This window comes from Poecile atricapillus, chromosome 3 (assembly GCF_030490865.1).
Source record: "Poecile atricapillus isolate bPoeAtr1 chromosome 3, bPoeAtr1.hap1, whole genome shotgun sequence".
NCBI classification, from domain to species: domain Eukaryota; kingdom Metazoa; phylum Chordata; class Aves; order Passeriformes; family Paridae; genus Poecile; species Poecile atricapillus.
In genome coordinates this window covers 55,416,851-55,437,588 of record NC_081251.1, presented here as the reverse complement: position 1 = coordinate 55,437,588, position 20,738 = coordinate 55,416,851, and the positions used below count along the sequence as shown (strand labels likewise).

At 38.5% G+C, this 20,738-nt stretch overlaps 2 protein-coding genes across 3 annotated transcripts in view; one reads left to right on the top strand and one right to left on the bottom strand.

Annotated features, from left to right (window-relative positions):
- AKAP7 (A-kinase anchoring protein 7) overlaps window positions 1-20,738 on the bottom strand; it is an 81,523-nt gene that overhangs the window by 35,587 nt on the left and 25,198 nt on the right. For both annotated transcript variants that reach the window (XM_058835782.1, XM_058835783.1), the window contains exon 7: window positions 13,397-13,541. In XM_058835782.1, the coding sequence (XP_058691765.1) occupies window positions 13,397-13,541 (145 nt within the window). The remainder of the gene's footprint in view (window positions 1-13,396; window positions 13,542-20,738) is intronic.
- Window positions 16,895-19,345, top strand: MSH5 (mutS homolog 5). Its single transcript, XM_058835781.1, has one exon. The coding sequence runs from the start codon at window positions 16,901-16,903 to the stop codon at window positions 19,343-19,345; it is 2,445 nt and encodes an 814-aa protein (XP_058691764.1). The 5' UTR covers window positions 16,895-16,900.

Sequence of the window (20,738 nt, the reverse complement as noted above, 5' to 3'; positions counted from 1 at the left end):
ACTGCCTGTGTGTGAATCTACCAGATTTATCATCACAAAGAGAAGTGCCAGATAGGCTCTGCTAAAGGATCAGGACAGGCAGTAACACTGACTCATTTCTTATGCTATTCTGCTCCAAGATTTTCTTCAGACCAAAGCAGAAAACTCATTCTAAATGGAAAGAAAAGGAGAACTGGGAATGCCAGCCAGCTTTTGCTTTCTCAGATGACTGTGAGCTAAACTCGTTTGGTTAGTCATATACAGATTCTCGTTATTCCTTTCATACATTCTTCTCTAAACCCAGTAAGTAACAAAAAAAATCAAGTCCTGCCCTAAAGTTAACAGACACCATCCAGAACCCAGCCATTCCTTTGCTACAGATCAACAGCCTCCTAATTTTGATTTAAACAAATAGTTCTGCCAGTTTTCACTGGCCACCAATTATGAGATGAGATAAAGTATTAAAGTTCACTAAAATAATTTAGATGTAATTATAGGACTTACCCAAGGGACTCAGACATTAACAGAATATGCTTATAGGTTTAAAATTAAAATATATCCATTTTTAAATAAATGGATAAGTTTCTTTGTAGGTAACATAAAATTACTGACAACAATCTAAATGTTATGCATACTTGGAAGAAGTAAAATATAAAGTAAGAACAAGTGAAGCAAAGATTATATACTGTGATTTTTTATCACATCTCTATAAAAAGATATAGAAGTGATATCTATGTAATATAAAATTTGGAACACTGAAAGTGCATAATCTCAAAGTCCTAGAAAACTATGGAGTCAAAAGTGATCTAACAGCTAGGAGCGATTTACTGGAAGGTCCTCAGAAAATAAGCCAGTTAGTACTACACCTCAAAGACTTTCTTGTATTTTCACATAGAAATACGTTTATTGCCTTCCAATCTCAGTATTTAAAATTTATAAATATGAAGGGAAGTGTGTTCTGGAATTTTGGTTTCATATATGAACACCTATTTGTACAAAAATTGTGCCATTTTGAGAAAAATATTTTCATTCTTAAAAAGGAATTTAAGATTTGGGAGACCGAGATGCTTATATTAACTGAGCAAAATGTAATTAACTGAGTCGGCATTCCCACATATTTCTATACTCCAAGGACACAGTGGTATTTATAAAGGTCATAAAAAAGGGAATGTGATTCTGCACTTGAACAAGAGGATACAACATCAACTAAGTGAAATTACAAATTCTTTCTTTTTACCTCAATGTATTGAAAAGTATTTCATTACAAAATTTACTCCTGTAAGCAAGCATTAGTTAAAGTAAAAAAGCATCTTTTGTTTGTTCTCATTCTATTTATTTCCATAAAAATTCTGTGTACTGTACAACTCCTTGAGAAGGGAAAGAGACAGTTGTTTTCACCCTTAGCAATGATAGATACTTTTGGAGAGAGGAGAAATACCTCCATACCTGGTAATACCTCCAGTATCTGTTCTAATTTTAAAACTGCTATTTTATACTAATTGATAAAATGGGATTTATCTATGTATTTTAATTATGATGTTAAACGTGAATTTTTAAAGTGCTAATGAACCTTTTACATAAGAATGCGAAAGCTAGCACAGCTTGAAAAATAAGCTCACATACAAAAGATAACGACATGCAACAGTCAAAAAAGATGCTCCTTTAAATGGACACTCAGGTATGAGATTCTCTGAACTGTTTCCAAAGAAAAGGAGTATTTCAATGAAACATATACTAATGATATATGAGAAATGAACATCTGGGCTGCAGTCAATCCAAAGCCTATCACGGGGGCATCTACTGTGCAACTGGTAGGAAGTAGCTTGGATATATGTCAAGGCACCATACAAGTCCCACAGACAAATGCTGTCCAAACCCACATTATTCAATGCTTTTCTGCTGTGCTTTTTTTAACCTCCTCCATGTGAACGAACACCCACCACTGTGGCTGAATTAATTACAATGATTTCAGTAAGAAAAGAGCGGCTTAAAAGCAGTGTTTTGCATCACCTTACAGGAAACATGCATGCATGTGCACTATATGCAAACATGTAAACACACACACAGAGGTTCATAAATATAATATGTATTTATCAATCCTATATATTGATAATTTGTTTCTAATGAATACCAAAAAAAGACAAGCATCAAACAGAGCATTTAGCTAGGAGTGATGCGTCTGCATCCAGAAACTGAATAAATCCCACATATTCTCCTGTTGTCCAGTAGCAGAAATAGTCATGTTCATAACTGGCTCACTTTGAACAGCCTGGGCTTAGAATCCAGAAACTGGACACTCCCTTTTCTAAATCAGCCACAAGATTAAGAGTTCAGCGAGCATTTTAGCATTGTGCGTGTGACCTCCTTAAGACTAAACACTCCAGAAAATATTCACAGGCTTACAGAGTCTGATTTGGGGCAGGGGTGGGGCTCATTTTTTGGCTCCATGAAGTCTGGATTCTCTGCTGCTCTGGTGAAGCTCCCTGAAGAACACTGGTGCATCATTCAGCTTCCACACTAAGCTGCCATTTGTGGCTTTGCTAGTCTTTAGGGCCTTGAATTTCCCCAAGTTGAGAGAAGAAAAAAGCCCAAATATCCAGTTCAATTTGCAAGCAAACTATGTATGTAAAAAGTATTTCCTCTTTAAAATAAAACATGAAACCGGATTTAAGTAGCCATGTATCGTAAGCAGAGGTTTTGGATCCCAGTTGGTTGAGATGCCTAACTCAAAAATCAAAGTAAGACAAAGAAGTGTTGATGCCTGGCTTGTTCAATGCAACATTCAGTTCAGACTTTACTGACTCTACTCTTGAGATACTGGACTCCCCACAACTGGAAATAGACGCATCTCATTCTGGGGCCAAATTCCTACAAAAGATATTAATCTAAATTTTTTTTTTTTTTTACTTGTAAATTTTATTTATACACAAGGATATGTAACAACCCCCTCCTTTAATACAAAACAGAAGGACTTCTCAACCTATGAAATGCACTTTTTAGCCAGGTACATACATTCAATACATGTTATATTTCACAGTGCAAGAGACTGGGGGCCAGCACTGTGGACCTAAATTTGCTTGGGAAAACAGCCCTTAAAAGAGAGTCTGAAGATCTGTAGATTTCTTATTGTAATTGCCCTACCACTACAAAGTTGTTAACATAACTGCACTGACAGATCATTACACTTGAATTTGCACAAATGTAAATTTACATTGAAAATATATATATGTGACGAAACACAAACCCTTACAGATTCTTCTGCTATATTAAATAAACCATAAAGACAAAAGTATTCAAATAAAAATTCAGCAATCAGAATAGCTAGTGCTAAAGAAGAGAAATTTATCAGGTTTACGCAGCTGACTAATTCCACGTGTTTGAGCAACTCATTTAGACAAGATTCCTCCTCTAAACAAAAGGGAAGCTAAATAGTTCAAATATATCCAAATAATCAAAAATATTTTGTACTCAGCTATCACATTCTACTTTATAATTCTCACCTTTCAAATCTACTAACACAAACCAATATTCTCCCAAAATAATATTTTCTTTTCCTTAGAATCTCATTAGATGAGACTCACCACCACTGGCCCCAAACACTACTTAAGTCCCAAACAGAGAAAGAAGTGAAGAAAAGGACTGAACGTGCAGATAAACAGTAAGAAAGAACCAAACCTCTAAATAAATAAACCTAAATAAACACAACATCATTATGCAAGTTGGTCAAAAAAACAAATAAAAGGCATCATGATACAAAGAAGTAAAAGTACAGATGACTCTTTATATGGGAAATATTTGCAATAGTTCTCAAATAACTAGGGCATTAGGGTTTCAAATAATATAATTTGGTTTTCTCTGAAATACTTAGGGTTTTATGCCTATATAGAAAGAGCTGTACTGTAATATTTTAAACTCCATTTGGAGACACAGCATACTTTCATGTGTTTCGTGTTCTTAGAAAATTAAGAAAAGCTATCTCAAGACTAGAGGTAATGACTAAGTACAGTCAAACCAGTCCTGGCAATGAATTGTGAATAAAGTTAAACCAGATATTCTGCATATTTCTGGGAATAAAAACATAAAAATGAGAAGCCCTGACTAGTTAACTGCAAAACACCTGGAAGAAGGAAATAGTGTAACCATAATCTGGATTGTGGGTGATATGTTATTTGAGATATTGTATACATCAGGAAAGGAAACTACAATGTACAGAAAGCTGAATTTACCAATAATAAAGATCACAAAGAATTCAACATAATCATCTCAAAGAGTACATCCCATTCAAAATAATGATTGCTTTTACTTGCTTACATGTGAAAATAACATTTCTAACATTAAAGATATACTAACAAATCTCCTCTTCTTCCAGAGGTGATGTAACAACCTAATCAAGTGATGAAGAATTTTAACTTCCAATGTGTTTTGAATCTGCAATACGATAGGAATGGGGAAGGAAAACTATAGAGCTTGCCTGCATTTGAAAGATAAGACAGATTAACACTGCCTGGGAATTTTAAAGTACTAAGAGCTGTTTCTGAATAATTCCATATGTGAACAGTCTTATTTAGGAATAAGAGAGTGCTTTGTTGCTGTTCAGCTTGACCCACTTTCCAAAAGCATTTAATTAGGAGCATTTATATGTGTAAAAAAGGCTTTTGTTTGTTCTCTTGATTAAAACAATAAAGTTCAGCATCTAAGGTTTCTGATTCAAAACATCTTAAACATTAAAAAAAAAAAAGAAAAGCAATGGTAGCCTAGGTATTAAAATTCAACTGTGGCATTTTCACTGCTTCTCTAAATAAATGATTTAAAAGGCAAAAGGTTTTTCAAACAGTCTTCAGTAGGCAATTACTTTATGGTGTAATCCCTAGGCTGTGGATGGCTACTTAGAATTCTATAAGACAAGCCTCCTCTTTGCAAAACATGAAGTAACAGCAGAGGTTTTTAAAAGTACGTGTTAAAGGGTCAACTGTAATGTCTTGGGACTTCAGAAAGTAAACTATTTACCTAAAGTAAAAACATGCAGTCTAGAGAGGACACTCTTGCTGTACCAACAGCTGATACAAATCTATGTGAATAGAAATCTGTGCTGCCAACTGAAACTGTCAAGCTCAGCACTTTGGCAACCACATATGCCCAGATATTTGCTCAGAATGCAAGCAGTGTGAATGCACTCTGTCTCAGAAAATACAGAGTAGTCATGCTTAGAAAGTTAAAAAATTGGAAGCATACCTTCAGATGTCTGTAAGTATGTCTGGTAAGTGTGAGCATGTCTGCCTGTTCAAACTACACCTGGGTACCATGGCTTTGGCCATGCACACCTCCTGAGCTGCTGATGCCAATACAGAAATTAGTACATAACTAAACATTATATCATCAGCCTAGTGGTGGCACCCACACATGAGAAGCAGGGAAAACAACTGCATTTAGCACTGTCATCTCCATGTGATCCCAAGTGCTCCCTGTCACTTCCGAAGCACAAGCGAGAGAGGTACATCAAACACTAGAGTAACACCACATAGCACATGTCATGGGTGGTTAGCACATTTAATCCTGCAATGGAACAGGGAAGGAATTGCCACTAGCATGAAAGGCAGCGTAAAAACCCCACATCCTCTGGTACATGCGGGGCAGAGGGATTATGTGCAATGCTGCACTGCCCCTGGCTGGATGGCTGACAAATAAGGGTCCACATGCACACTCAGATATACTTCACTAAGAAGAAATGAAAACTCTTCATGTATGTAATAGAGCAACAAGCTTGTTGCACCCTCCCAGAAAGGACTTTATATTGTTTGATGGACATCTCCAAAGTTTTCTACCCAACATATCTGCCTAACTGTTCAATAAACAGAGAGGAGGTTCAGGTCTCTTAGCTGTCACCAAATATTAATGCAGATCTTAAATATCTTATCTTCATTTTAAAAATAGAAGATCACATACTATGTAGTCAGCAGGTACTGTGACAATCCTCTCTGTTGTGTTTAAGAACAGATTAAAACCAAGTAACTTGGCAGGCTACTGTTAAAATAATGATGCCACGTTTTAGCTTGTGGTTGATGTAATCTTGCTCTTACATTCCACTGCTTTCATGAGCAACAGCATTGTGGCTTTCTTGAAAACAAGGAATGACACTACAAGCCACAATAACAATGCATCTTTAAAATCTGTCACATTTTATCTTGAAATTATTTTCACTAAAAGAACCTACTTTTACAAATATCAGGAGACTCAAAAATATTTTATGCACAGTCTAGAATAAAGAAACTATTGTTTCTATCTGAGAAACACCTGTTCCTATTAATTGCTGAGTACTGTCAAGAAAGAGAAATGCAAGCTGTGGTATGACTCAAAACAAGCCCTTTTCCCCAACAGCTACATTTTTATGTCAGCATTTGTCATTATCCCTGAGGTATAGACCTCTATTGATCTGCAACCACATCTTACTTTAGAATACCTCATAAGGATTAGGTAGGAAACCTACAGAGTCTCTATGGAATCATGCAGCACACTGTGTAAGAGTTCTACACTAACCAGAAACGACTAAAAAATGATGACATTTGGACAGTGGAAAACTGGTTGTCCTTTCATTCCAGGTCTTTCAAACTACTGAAGAAGACTCCTCATACACTGCAGAAAGAGCTTAATTTGATTATGGTAAATCAAACATATTACTTGTAGAGTGTTGATGTCAACACTATACAAATAATATGTATCAACAAAAGCACCTTGCAAGCTAGGAAAATTTTAAGAATATAAATTAATTATCTTCCACTGATCCATTCAATGAAAGAATATTATATATTTACTGATCCATTCAATAAAAAACATTACGTATTTCATTTACTCCACACCACCTGTTTACTTTTTTGCAATTAAGGTATATTGAACTATGAAATGTTTTAAGCATTTTCAATGTATTTTTAATATATTAAATTTAAAAATAAATTAGTTGTTTCAACACCAAAGTCTGCTGAGGAAAATATCTTTAAAGCATAAATACTTAAGACACTGAAAACCTGCTGGATGTTATTAAATTGTATTTTTATGGCATACTATGTTGTGAAAAATCAATTCTGCGTTTTTCATATACTCAACTAAATTTTCAGTTATGAATCACAATCTTACTGACATCAAGTAGGATTTTGTGCATCCTGTTACATTTACTTTATCAGTTTTATCCCATTGTTTGCACATATTTTTGAAAACCTTATTTTGACTTATTTTCAACTACTGATAACAGCTCTGGCACAAAAACACATCACTACTTCAAATACTTTTTTGTTGACAAACAAAGGAAAATAGTCTTTTGAACAGAAATGCATTATGATATTTTAAAAAGAGTGTAGCAAAAATACTGTACAATAAAGTACATCTCATAATCAAATGCAAAAAACAAATCTCATTATTACAGAAAGTAATGAGAAGGGTTTTTGCTTGTTTCAGTAAGAGGAGATAAATGATTGAATTCTAAACATCATGTTCCTGTCTTTGAAGCTCCCTGTCACTGTCTCATGAAGAGTTTGTCATATGTTTGCCAGCATTAAAGCTCAAACATTAGAATTTGCCTCAGAACAATGAAATATTATTCTGAAATGAAAACTTCCATTTTCAAACCATATTAGTTACCTCCTTCTTAATTAGCCTCTTCTCTTTATCCAGACACAGTAAGTAGCCATACAGCTTCTAGGTTGTAACTGGTCTTACAAAACTAATATAAAAATGCTATCTCATTCTGAAAAACGCAATACTAATGATCAATGTTTCAAAAGCTGAAAATTACCAAATACAGAAGCAACTGCCCAGTGTAGCAATACAAGATGAGATACATCTCTAGAGCCCATCCATCAAGTTCTAATGCAGGAGGAATCCAAAGGGTACCACTCTGTTGTCATTAGGAAATTGAGAAGTATTTGATGTGTGTAAGAAACCCCAGGATCACTACTTTGTAGTCAGTGTCCATAAAGAGCCTGGCTTCTAGCTTAATAACCAATATGTGAATTTTTCTCTGCCATGTTTGAAAGAACCATTTTTCTAAGTCAATACTCTACCACATGACTCAGCTGAGAAACAGTGCTTTAGGGAAAGACTTTACTGATTAGCATGTAATACCTGTTGCTTTTTATTTAGGCAAACACTTATTCAGCACTCTGCATGTACAAGACTGCAGCAGCTCTAGATAAATTCAACACAAGCCGTGATCCAATTACTAATTTCAAGTGTTAAGAAACAGCCCCTGGAAAACCACCCAAGACATTTTTATCCAGAAGCACTATGACTACCATATAGTTAATTAAAATTTGGGAGAATTGCCACAAATATGCAAGAATCTCAAAAATAGTTACTCACAAGCTAATAGGGTGGAGAAAGTAGAAGCTAGGCTACAAATAGACTATCAAGGAAAGAAAATTAAGAAGTGAAAAAAACAAACCTAAAGGGTATTTTGAAATTGCAAGAGGAAACAAAGGCATATAACAGGTAAAACTAAAGAATGCATCATTATTTTACAAAAAGTGATTCACTGTCATGCAATTAAGAAGGAAGGTGAAAAGAAACCAACACATAATATGTGTAATCTTGCTGGATGTAGAATATGGACAATTAAAGCAGCATTTGCCTATTTACCATTGCTGTTCCCAATGCGAGAAAATGCTCAATTGCCATACAAATAAAATCAACCACATTGAGGTCAAACCACCAGTAAACAGAGAAACGGGAGAGCATCTACAGGAGAGAAATGACAATCTTTCTTTCATTTAAGATAGTGACACTATAAAAAGCTTTCAAACAAACGGGCAAAATTTCATATTGCATACTGTATGTGAAACATCTTCATCCTTGATGATGAAGGCAAAATGCCATTGTATTTTTTGTTGACACTGTAAGTTTATTTTTATCAAGAGCAGACTGAGGGATGTTGACAATCTATCCAACTATCAACTGATTTCCAGTTCCTTTATTTTCAGTCTTCTGTTTCTTCTCAGTATTGTTCAGAGTTCATAGAGTGACATTATCATATCTATTTTATGTTTCAGGTACAGATGAGTCTTTCTCCTGTTTTTCCTTCTGTAATTCTTTCTTCCCTGTGGGTATTCCCAAACCTATTGCTGACAAACTTATCTTCAGTCTGGAGAGCTCATATACAACTTACCATCAGAAGCATCTTATTCTTCGTTTGAGACATGGGTGTTGAGCAGCTGCCTGGCTAGCATTGTACTATGTAATGCAGAAGCATAAACAGCATCACGAAAGCCTTATCAAGTTTATTAAAACTACAAAAATGTTACTTAAATCGTTTAAATAGCCTAACACCAGCAATTGGCAAGAATGAATTTTTCAGTAACATGTTGAAAACTTATGTTTTTATATATAGACATATATATGAAATTAGCGAGCAAGCTAATTAACAAATATTAACAACTGCTCAAGCAGTGTATTTTATACTCACAGCTTGGTTATCATAGACACTTTTTAGATCCTGCCTGTCTTAGACACTCCTTTTAGGATTGGAAGAGCAACTTTCTGCAGGTGTCTCCCATCTCAGAGACTGCAGAATGACCTTGGTGACAAGGTCAGACTGGACATCAAACTTGTACATAGATACACTGAAAAGCAAATTGATCCACTAATATTCTGCTATTTCAAAAGGCATCTCTTTGAGGTATTACTTGAACAGAAAGAAGCATTACCTTTTACTGTATTATTATGCTTTTATGCAGATAAAACAGACATTTGTAGTCTGATACTTTATTTTCCATATTGCTACTGCTTGATTGCAAGGACTGAGGGGGACTGTAAGAGTACTTTAACCTCCAGGTTGGACCACATTCCAGAAATATGAATTTTGGCTGTGCAGAAAGTAACAGTAACCTGCTGGGTGCTTTCTACCAAGCAATAGACTTCTTGAAGTTCCTCTACCTCAGAGATAGCACAGCAGAATGCAGATGTATAAACTTCTTACAAGCCACTCAGAAGAAACACCACAGAAAACAGCTTGGCATGTGATAACTTTCTTTAATGTGCATATAATCTCATTTTACATTGTAATACTGCAAACCAATATTCTTTGAAACAAGTCTACATAAATCTTCATTAATGGATCCAGAAAATATTTAAGTGACAATACTAAAGGTATATTTGACATAAGATTTACATAATGCTCCTTCTGACAGTCAGAGGATCTATTGAACATCTTTATCAAAAACTGACCAATCATTCAGGTGAAGGAGTATATATTGAAAAGTTTAACTCATCCCAGCATTCACTCTCTGGTTTGGGATTTGTGGTGACATACAACAGCTGCCATGAGGTGGGTGGTCCAAAGAAGGACACTTGGTTGCCTTGCTGTTTTGTTAGCTTTAAGTAGAAAAATGAACTCTGCTTTGAAGATGAAGCTTCAACATTACCTTCACTATCACATCAATTTTTAACTCCTGAACACATACCCTGTGGGGCTGGCACACAGACAGAGAAAGCTTCTGCTGTAGATGTGGGCTCTGCTAAAGTTAGTGGATGATGCTCTGTAACATCCTGTCAAAGCCTGATTACCCACAGTGCATAGTGATGCAGTTCAGCAAGTATTGTACATCTGCCTTTTATTCATATCAATCTCATTTGGTTCCCCTATTTTTAAACACACTTTTAAACAAATGTGCAGCTGATATATGTTGTGACACTTATTAGCCATAGAATCATAGAATACGCTGAGTTGGAAGGGACCCATCAGGATCATTGAGTCCAACTCCTGGCCCTGCACAGAACAGCCCAAGAGTGACACCCTGTGCCTGAGAGCATTCTCCAAACGGTTCTTGAACTCTGTCTGGCTGTGAATTCCCTGGGGAGCCTGTTCTAGTGCCCAACTGCCCTCTGAGTGAAGAACCTTTTTCTAACACCCAACCTAAACCTCCCCCACCTCAGTTTCAAGCCATTTCCTTAAGTCCTGCCACTGGTCACCAGAGTGAAGAGATCAGTACCTGTCCCTCTGCTTCCCCTCACAAGGAAACTCTAACTGAATGGGGTCTCCCCTCAACCTCCTCTTCTCCAGGCTGAATAGACAAAGTGACCTCAGCTGCTCCTCATGCAGCTGCCTCTCAAGGCTCTTCACCATCTTTACTGCCCTCCTTTGGACACCCTCTAACAGCTCAATGTCTTTTTTACATTGTGTCACCCAAAACTGCCCCCAGCACTGGAGGTGAGGCCGCCCCAGTGCAGAGCAGAGTGGGACAACCCCCCTCCTTGCCCAGCTGGCCATGCTGTGCCTGATGAACCCCAGGACAGCTTAGCCAGGACATGGCTGCCAGGACATCGTAGTGTAGTAAATCCATTGTGAATGGATTTCTAACATTAATTCTGATCCCTTTCCAGATTTTTTCATCTTATTAAATGCAAAATACTCAACTCTGACTAAACTCTATATAACAAGTAAATTCTGTTTCTGTAATTTCTGTGTACTTCAAGGAAAAGGTAAGTGCTTGTGTACATGTACATGTAGGAAGAACTAGACCTGGATACAGTGTTTTGTCTGTATTAAGTAGTTTTCAAATTTCACTATTTTTGACATATTAATAGAACTACATTAACTCCCTTATTTTAATGCCCTAGCTACCTATAATTACTAAAACCGCTATTCAAATCACATTTTAAAACACTTCAAAAGGAATTTTTAAAAATTCATTAAAATACAATTTCTCCTTCTCTGAAATTAAAAAATGAGACATTTAGATTTTATTCCAGTATAGTGTTTTTTTTCACTTGTTGGCTTTAAATAAATATATTAACATGAACAAAACCAAGAAATTAAATGCACATATTTCATCAAGATTCATCTAAATCCATATAAAACTAAGAAAAATGGGGATTGTACAGCACTTTTTCTTAATCTAATATCAGTGAAGAACATCCATTCCCTTTATGGCTAGAGAAAGCCAGATGCAGTGCTCATGTAAAAATAATTCAAGGCAGAATTCTGTTTGGACTGTGAAAATGACACAAATTCTTTACGCATGGTCATACTGGGATTGAGTTAAAGCCAAACAAGCATCTGATTCTTGCTTTGAATACTGGTTGATTGACTGCTGTTGTAAACCATTTAATGGGACTCACATTCAAAAGACTGCTGAAAGACTGTCTCATTTCAGCAATCTGAGATGTCATAAGACAAGTTCAACAAGGCAGATTGAAACAAATGTTTGGGAAAAATATATCTACCAAATATACTACTAAGCAGATTATTTTTTTGTAATGAGTTCTATACTAAATTCCTTAATCATATTCCAGAACAGTCTGAAGAATATTTGTAAATAGCAGAGCCCCAATTTCACCCAGATCAAGAATGTTAGACCACATTAAATGATCTTGTAATTTCTCTTTCTCTGAAGCATTTGGATGCATATAAAAATATTTAAATGCACAAACATGTACAGAAGATATTGTATATATAGTTATATACACAAAGATAAAACTATGAGTCATACATAACACAAGGTAATAAATATGATAATACAGATAAATAGATAAATATATCTTATTTTGATTTTGATTGATCTGGATTTTGCAATAGTTTTGCCACATCCTATACTTTTTTCCTCTGTACTGCTTTTGATTTTTTGATAACAATTTAGTTAAGCTAAATGAAGGCGACCCTAAGCACAAACAAAATATTAAAACAATGAGAATCTGTGAAGTGCCTGGCATGTTTCAAGTATTATTTAAGTATTTAATTAAAAGTCCTCAGAACAATCCTTAAGACCAGTAAGCACTTCCAGCAGCAATGCTGCAGCACAAAGAAGTCACCACAAGGGAGAAACCAAATTGTCAACGAAGTCCTAAATATAGTCCTGAAACCAGCACTAACTTCTAACAGTGGTATTTCTGATCAGACAAAGCAGGAAAAACAACTGTGATTTCTAGCATTGTAATAATTTAGCAAGGTGTCTCTACAATGTTTAAAGTCTAACAGTATTCTGATGAGTTATTATCAAATCTGTGGTACCACTGAAATTCTCTCTGTACATGAATGTAGTCCAAATAAGGTCACATCTCTGCCAAACCAGAGACATTTCACTTAGCTTTAATCATCTATAAGTACTGTGTCTAATACGACTTAGTCACACAGCCTGTACTTAAAGTCAACAGAGAGATGAGCAGCTCTGGGGAGTGATACATCTCACTTAACTTAAACACTCATTTTAGGATGAGAAATGGAATGGGATTCTGGAGATGGATAATTGAACATAAACTTTAGCTGTCAGTGAGAACCACTGCACAGAGTTCCTGCCAAGCCAAGACTAAGGGAGAGACTTCTGTCAGACTCCATGAATCTTACAATAATTGCCTAACAGACATTCCAGAAAAAATGGCTTTTTGCACATATAACTCAGAGATGCAACTGACCAGAAAACAATTAAGATGTACTTACCAAAAACAATAGAGGACTCACAGTAGTAGTAACCATTTGGTTGTTTTTTTTTAAACATGGAGCAAAGATCAAAGCGATGCAAGATCTCATCTCCAAAATAATGGTTTTTGAAATCTTCATACAGACTAGAGTCAATTTTTTTCACCTTTAAAAATCAACATAAAATTCAGTTAGGCATTCTACTTGGAGACTGAATTTTCATATTTAATTTCTATAGTTTTCATTTTAACCATAAGTACAGTTAGTAGGGAAAACTACTTCAAGATGCAAAAAGAATACAGAAATAATCATGTTCCAAATCTTCTCTTTTAGGGAAGCACTGTCTATACTGCAGAAGTTAACAATAAAATGAAAGTGTCATTAGTCCTCCTTTTTACCACTTCTTTTTCAGTATGTAGGAAACAAATAGATATACACAATAGATATGTAACTGCTTTAACTTCCAATGGTTTGCACAGTGTCCGTGGAATGTGTAACTGGAAATTATTCTTGCTGTCATCACTGGGCATGCTGCTACAAGGAAGCATCTCAAATGGTCATCAAGGGCAGTTTTCTGAGTCATTAAATGAGCACACAGGAAAAAATGGTTGTATTTTACCAGCACTAGATTTTTGATCTCAGTATATCTAAAAACTTACTGGGATTATAATATTGGAATCATGCAGTTTTATATATATGAAACGGAACACAATAAATATTTTATGAAGCTATTTTCAGAAAATATTTCAGTAGTTACTTTAAGAGTTTAGGGGTCCTCATTCCACTGCATTGTCAATAAAAATAAATGATCTCTGTAGAAATTCAGTATTTTCTCCTTCGATCTATCTCCCAATAATGCTGTTTGCTATTTAAGTATCATTGCTCTATGCTAAGGAATACTAGGAGCCTCTAGCAGCTCGAGCCCAGTGGTCCCTATGGCCTGGCTGCTGGAATGCAGCCCAGTGTGTGGGAGCCTCAGTCTTCAATGGATGTACCTGCTGCTTTCACCTCCCAGAGACCCATACCCATGCTCAAAGGACACAGACACAGCTGGCTACATGGGTGCCACTGCCTTCACCAGGACCCCCACATGGGGCTCACAGGAGATACAAGTGCAGGTCGCTCCTGGCAGGGACAGAAGGTCAACAGTGTAGGATGCGCATGACTTTCTCTCCATGTTCACGTTTGTGCATTCCTGGAGCACCATCATGGCCCTTCTGTCCCCACAGCACCCCTGCCCAGATTGCTGGCCTCTTAGTGAGCCCATGGGTCTCCCACTTGCTGGCTGGGCCAGCTTGAGGTTTGGCAGTGAACACCTGCACTCACCACACACACAGTTTGGGGAGGATACAGACATTTGCCCCCGGCAATCAGTTGGACAAGTGTGCCCACCAGCCTCATTTTAAACAGGACTGGCCCCTTTTGCAGCCCACATCATCCACTCCTCTTTTGTGTTCCTCCCTAACCTCACTCACTGCACACCCCCCATAGGTTTGCACAGTGAACCTGACAACATCCTGGACCCTCAGCTTTACAGCCCCAACCGCTGCAAAGTCACGGTTTGCCTGTGGTTTCTCGGCAGCTCATCGGTGTGGAAAGTCTACTTTAGCAAAGGTCCAATGTCCTTTCATTTCCTTAATCACTGGAATGATGACATCTAGTGGTGCATGCTTTTCATTTCAGAAAATGGAAATCTGGGAGTCTACATCTCCGTGGAAGTCAACATTTATTCCATTCTCACAGTAGCTATTTAAAATTTTATATTCTATGGCTAGACTAGTCCTTATGTACTAAGGTTATTCTGACATTAAATCATTATTCCTTGCTTTTTGGCTGACAGTTCTTGTAAATATAGGTAGACATCAATTAGTAATAAAAAAGATGTTTTCAGCCAGGAGAACACTTGTCAAAATGTGAAGCCTTGAGTACTTCTAGAATGAAATGAAGAAAAGACAAAAAATCACAACTCCATGCTCCAATAGGAAAAATAACATTTACAAGAGGTTGGGATGTTGCTTGTCAAAGACAGGTTGGTAAGGTGTGAATCAAAATGCTGAATGCTCAGGAATTGAGTTGTGCTTGCGATGCACCACTGAAAGGTATTTGGAAAAGCAGCCATGAGAAATCTATGGTATTTTTAGTAACTGGAACAATTTCCGGAGTGCTGCTGCAGTGAGATGTGAAAGGATGAAGCAACAAAGGTGCATGAGAAGGTCACAGCTCATTTCTTAACTGAAAGGGTCTGGAGCAGTAGAGATGCAAGAGAAAAGTTGTTACCACATGGGAATAGTAGAGATGCTGACAATAAAGATAAGCTATAGTGGGGGAGGGTGAGAAACAATACTATTTGAGAGGCCACTTTGAAGTGTTTAGTGCTGGAAGGGGAGGAGGAAGACATCTGCCTCTCGAGGAAGCACTGTAATGGGTGATGTCTGTAAAGGACGTGGCTGTGTAACATGGGCCTGGAGAGGCACAGCACGAGAAGCTCTCGCAGGACTGCCAGATCACCGGGGAGAACGCCTCTGGCAGCCCTGCAGTGTCTGGCTTTTCTCCCCGTGTCTCTGGGAAGGCACAGCCCGCTATCCCAGCAGCTGAACCCCATGCAGTCCCCGTGGCTACTGCCACAGCCAGCCTCGGGCCCAGGGGCAGGAAGGCTCCAGTGGTGACAGCGCAGATAGCAGAGCCGCAAGTAGCTCCGGGCTCCGTGTCCAGACCCCACAACCCAGCACACCACTGCGGTGCTCCAGCCAGGCGGGGCCCGCAGGCGGCCCGAGGGTCGCTCCTTGTGGGGCGGCCGAGTCGCCAGGCGGGCCGGGGCCGCTGTGGGCACGGCCCGGCTGCAGAGGCGGGTCCGGGCCCCCTGACGGGCGCTGCGGACGGAGCGCCGAGCTCCCGCCCGGAGAGGAAGGGAAAGGGGAGAGCACAACGCTTTTGGGATGCGGGGAGGCGCAGCAGCTGAGCCGAGCTGCCCGTCTGTGGTGAGGAGGGTGAGTAGCGAGCAAAGAAACGGGAGAGGATTGGAAGTGAGTTGCTGATAGGGACTGATATGTCCGATCCATTACGAACTTGTACAGAAACTGGTGCTGTGTGATGGTGCAGCATAAATATGGGGCTGCGGCCCTGAAATGATGGCCAAGCCATGAGGCCGCACTGCTGAGAGAAGCCATAGTCAGCGCAGGTGCGCGTCACAAACCTCTGAGGGAGGATGATTTTGTACATGGGTATACATGTCCGTGCATGTTACTGTATTTATGGGTACTTGGGTGTACATAGATACTTAAAAGGACACAAAGAAAAACTGTAAAACTAATGCTGGTAGTTAGCTCTGTTACACCTTCCTTGGAAGCTGACAGTGGCTGTAGTTACTGGCTGCATCTTTTCACTTGAACATTTATAGGTAATTCCTGGCAGCATCTTAGGTTCTCCAGGGCTGGAAGAGTGAGCGTCAACCTCCTATTGTCAATTAAAGTTGCTTCTCAGGACGTTTTGGATGAGTTGTGAATAAAAATACCTCTTGCCAAAAGAATGAGTGCCACATCAGCCACGAGCTGTGCCTTGCCACTGCCGCTTGGGCCTCAGCAAGAGGAGCAAGAGGAGCAAGAGGGCTCGGAGACACATATGTCTGTTTTGTGGTATGCAGGGCAGCTGGCAATTACTTACTATGATACAGAAGACTGCTCAGTCTACTTCATGCCTGAGACACCTGATAATGAAGACCTCAAGCTACTGCAAAAAGTGATTGGGGAACTTAACCCTCAATGCATAGTGACCAGTGCAAAACAGGACCAGAATATTGCCAAATTCCTGACCAACCTAACAGCTACTGCTGGTGATAAAGACATACGAAAACCAGAAATTGTCCTGTTTCCTAACATAGATTTTGGTCTAGAAGTCAGCAAGCAACGGATCCTGTCTAGGCAATTTCCTTTTATTCCATCTCATATGACTGCCACTGAGAAAATTCTCTATTTGTCCTCAGTCATCCCTTTTGAGAGTCCACTCATGATACGAACCTTAGGGGGCCTCCTTAAGTTTCTAGACAGAAGAAGGGTTGGAGTTGAACTCGAAGACAGCAGTATAGCAGTTCCTATTTTGGCCTTTAAAAAATTTGTCCTGTCAGATACTGTGAATATGGACCAAGACACTTACTGTGTCCTGCAGATATTTAAAAGTGATATCCATCCTTCTGTGTACAAGCTGTCCAGTGGACTAAAAGAAGGATTCAGCTTATATGGAATTTTAAATCGTTGCAGATGCAAATGGGGAGAAAAACTGCTGAGGTTGTGGCTCACACGACCTACCCGGAACCTGACAGAGCTGAACAAACGGCTGGATGTTATCAACTTCTTCCTTCTGGCTCAGAACCATGAAACAGTCCTTACTCTTCAAAACTGCCTCAAGAATATTAAAAATGTGCCTCTTATTTTAAAGAGAATGACTCTTTCCAACACAAAAGTTAGTGACTGGCAAGCACTGTATAAGACGGCATACAATGCAGTGTGCCTTAGAGACACGTGTCGTTCTCTGCCCAGCACTATTGAACTTTTTCAAACTATTTCATCTGTCTTCACTGATGATCTGCACTACATTGCTAACCTAATTAGCAAAGTGGTAGACTTTGAAGGCAGCCTCTCAGAGAACCGCTTCACTGTTAGACCCAATGTAGATTCCACGATTGATGAGAAGAAACGAAAGCTGATGGGACTGCCAGGCCTCCTTACAGAAGTGGCACAAAAAGAACTGGAGACTTTGGACAGTCGTATTCCCTCTTGTTCTGTGATCTACATTCCTTTGATTGGCTTCCTCCTGTCCATTCCACGCCTACCAAATATGGTGGATAAGACTGACTTCGAAATTGAAGGCTTGGACTTCATGTTCATGTCAGACAATAAACTGCAATACAGAAGTGCCCGGACCAAGGAGCTAGACAGCCTGCTGGGTGACCTGCACTCTGAGATCAGAGACCAGGAAACACTCATCATGCACCAGCTGCAAACAAGGATCTTGGAGAAGTCTGAAGTACTTAACAGTGTGATTGAGTACACTGCACACCTTGATGTACTGCTAGCCTTGGCAGCAATGGCCCGGGAGAATGCCTATTGCCGACCTCGCTTTACTCACCGCCACGGCTTCCACATCAAGGATGGAAGACATCCACTCATGGAACTATGTGCAAAGACTTTTGTGGCCAACCCTGTGGACAGTGGCGAGTCTACCAGAAGAATAAAGATCATCACAGGGCCCAACTCTTCTGGAAAGAGTGTTTACTTAAAGCAAGTAGGTCTTATAGTGTTCATGGCTCTAATCGGCAGTTACGTCCCTGCAGCAGAGGCAGAGATTGGAGTAATTGATGGGATTTACACAAGAATCCACAGTAGGGAATCAGTTTCTGTAGGGCTCTCCACGTTCATGATTGATCTTAACCAGGTTGCCAAGGCTGTAAACAATGCCACAGAGAGGTCCCTAGTACTTATTGATGAGTTTGGTAAAGGGACCAACACAGTGGATGGCCTGTCCCTTCTGGCTGCTGTCCTGAGGTACTGGATCAGACAAGGAACACAGTGTCCACAGGTCTTTGTCTCTACTAATTTTCACAGTTTGATGCAACTAGAACTCCTGCCTGACACACCTCTTCTGGAGTACCTGACCATGGAGACCCATCAGGATGGAGAGGAGTTGATATTTTTCTATCAGATCAAAGAGGGCGTGTCCACCATTAGTCATGCTGCCAATATTGCTGCATTAGCAGGAATGCCAGCCAAAATTATTGAAAGAGGAGTGGAAGTATCAGAACTGATCCGCAATGGAAAGCCTATCAAACGTCTTGATCATCCTGCAAAAGGTGATAGGATGGAAAAATGCAAGTCTGTTGTGGAAAAGTTTCTTAGCATAGACCTTGACGATCCCCAAGTGGACTTAGAAGAGTTCATGTCTAAAGAGGTGTTGCCTTCTGCGGCCTCAGTCCTCTAGCAAGAGTATGTGTAAATGCATAGAGTGCATCATATCTACCATGGAGAGTCTGGTACTTCAAAGAATGATCACTCTGACATAACATCTCACAGGACATTTAGCTTGTAACAAACCATCTGCAGTTATGTCCTTCCTTCTTCTTGTTTAAACCAAGTACTTACATATCCCTGCTATATGGTGTATCATATAAATGTATGAAGAGGAAGAATTTTAAGAACCTCTTCCAGCTACTGGGTTACCCAGTTTGTGTATTTTCTGTCCCTATTGTTGGAACCTCAGATTAAAAAAATATACTGTAGAAAAATCACAACACATTTCTACTGGTCTTAGAAGACTATTAAAAGAATTTGTTTACTGTTTTGTATTGTGCCAAAGTGACGGTTTAAGCCACTTTAGGATCAGCATCAAAGATTCCAAATAAGTATGTGGCTCAGACTCTTGTACCAACAACTAACAGCTGTCAAAGTACAAACCACTGACACAGAGGCTGATAAGTGACAATGCACAGGGATTTAATGACTCGATGGCTTTTCTTTTACCAGCTTTTCTATCCGAAAGCCAGAGATCCCAGGAGTTATTAAAAAAAGAATGCTGGTGGTCAGATTCAGTGGTAAATAAAGTGCCTTGGTTTTACTAAGAACTGTTCTCTTTAAGGTCCTGTATAATACAGTTGTATTAAACATACTATGTGTCTATGCCACATGGGTATAAATAAAGGCAAAATTACAAACCTAGGAATGGAAGAGAGAAATTCACATTTTCTATTCTATTTTCAGTTATTAACATTTGAGGATTAATACCACAGAGGGATGATTCCCTTTCACTTCTCTTGTCATGGCAGAGGATCTTTACTGAACACAGTATTTTATGTACACATGCAAAAAAATTCATTAACAGATTAATGATGGAAAAGCCATATCTAAATACCATCAAAGCAATAACCTTTCCTGTAGCCAGACAAGTGCCTGAGATTCCCCATGTAAATAAGACAGAAGAGACATTAGATAGCTTATTGTCTGCCAGAACTTGCTCTAACCATTTACATTATGGCAAATAAAAGACATACTACATCTCTCATCTATATGTAATTTCAAGAAGCCGAAAATATTGATGTCTCACACTGAGAGAAAATTTACATTAAAAAAAATTAAATCCCTTCATAATTATCAGTATTAAACATGTTATCTGGTATATCTGGCTGAACATAGCAAAAAGATGAGTATCAGCATACCTCTAAAAGATCTGAAATTGGAGACACTGCTTTGGGTTTGTTTTGGAATTTCCTCCTTGATGATGAAGGAAACTATTATTATTACCAAATAAGTACCTTAAGTTATTCCTGTATAAAACTGGAAAGTGACAGAAATTCAACATAATTTACATTAAGAAATAC

Bases quoted from the DNA above. Each gene is read 5' to 3' on its own strand.
- MSH5 (XM_058835781.1), top strand. From the start codon at position 16,901: ATGAGTGCCACATCAGCCACGAGCTGTGCCTTGCCACTGCCGCTTGGG.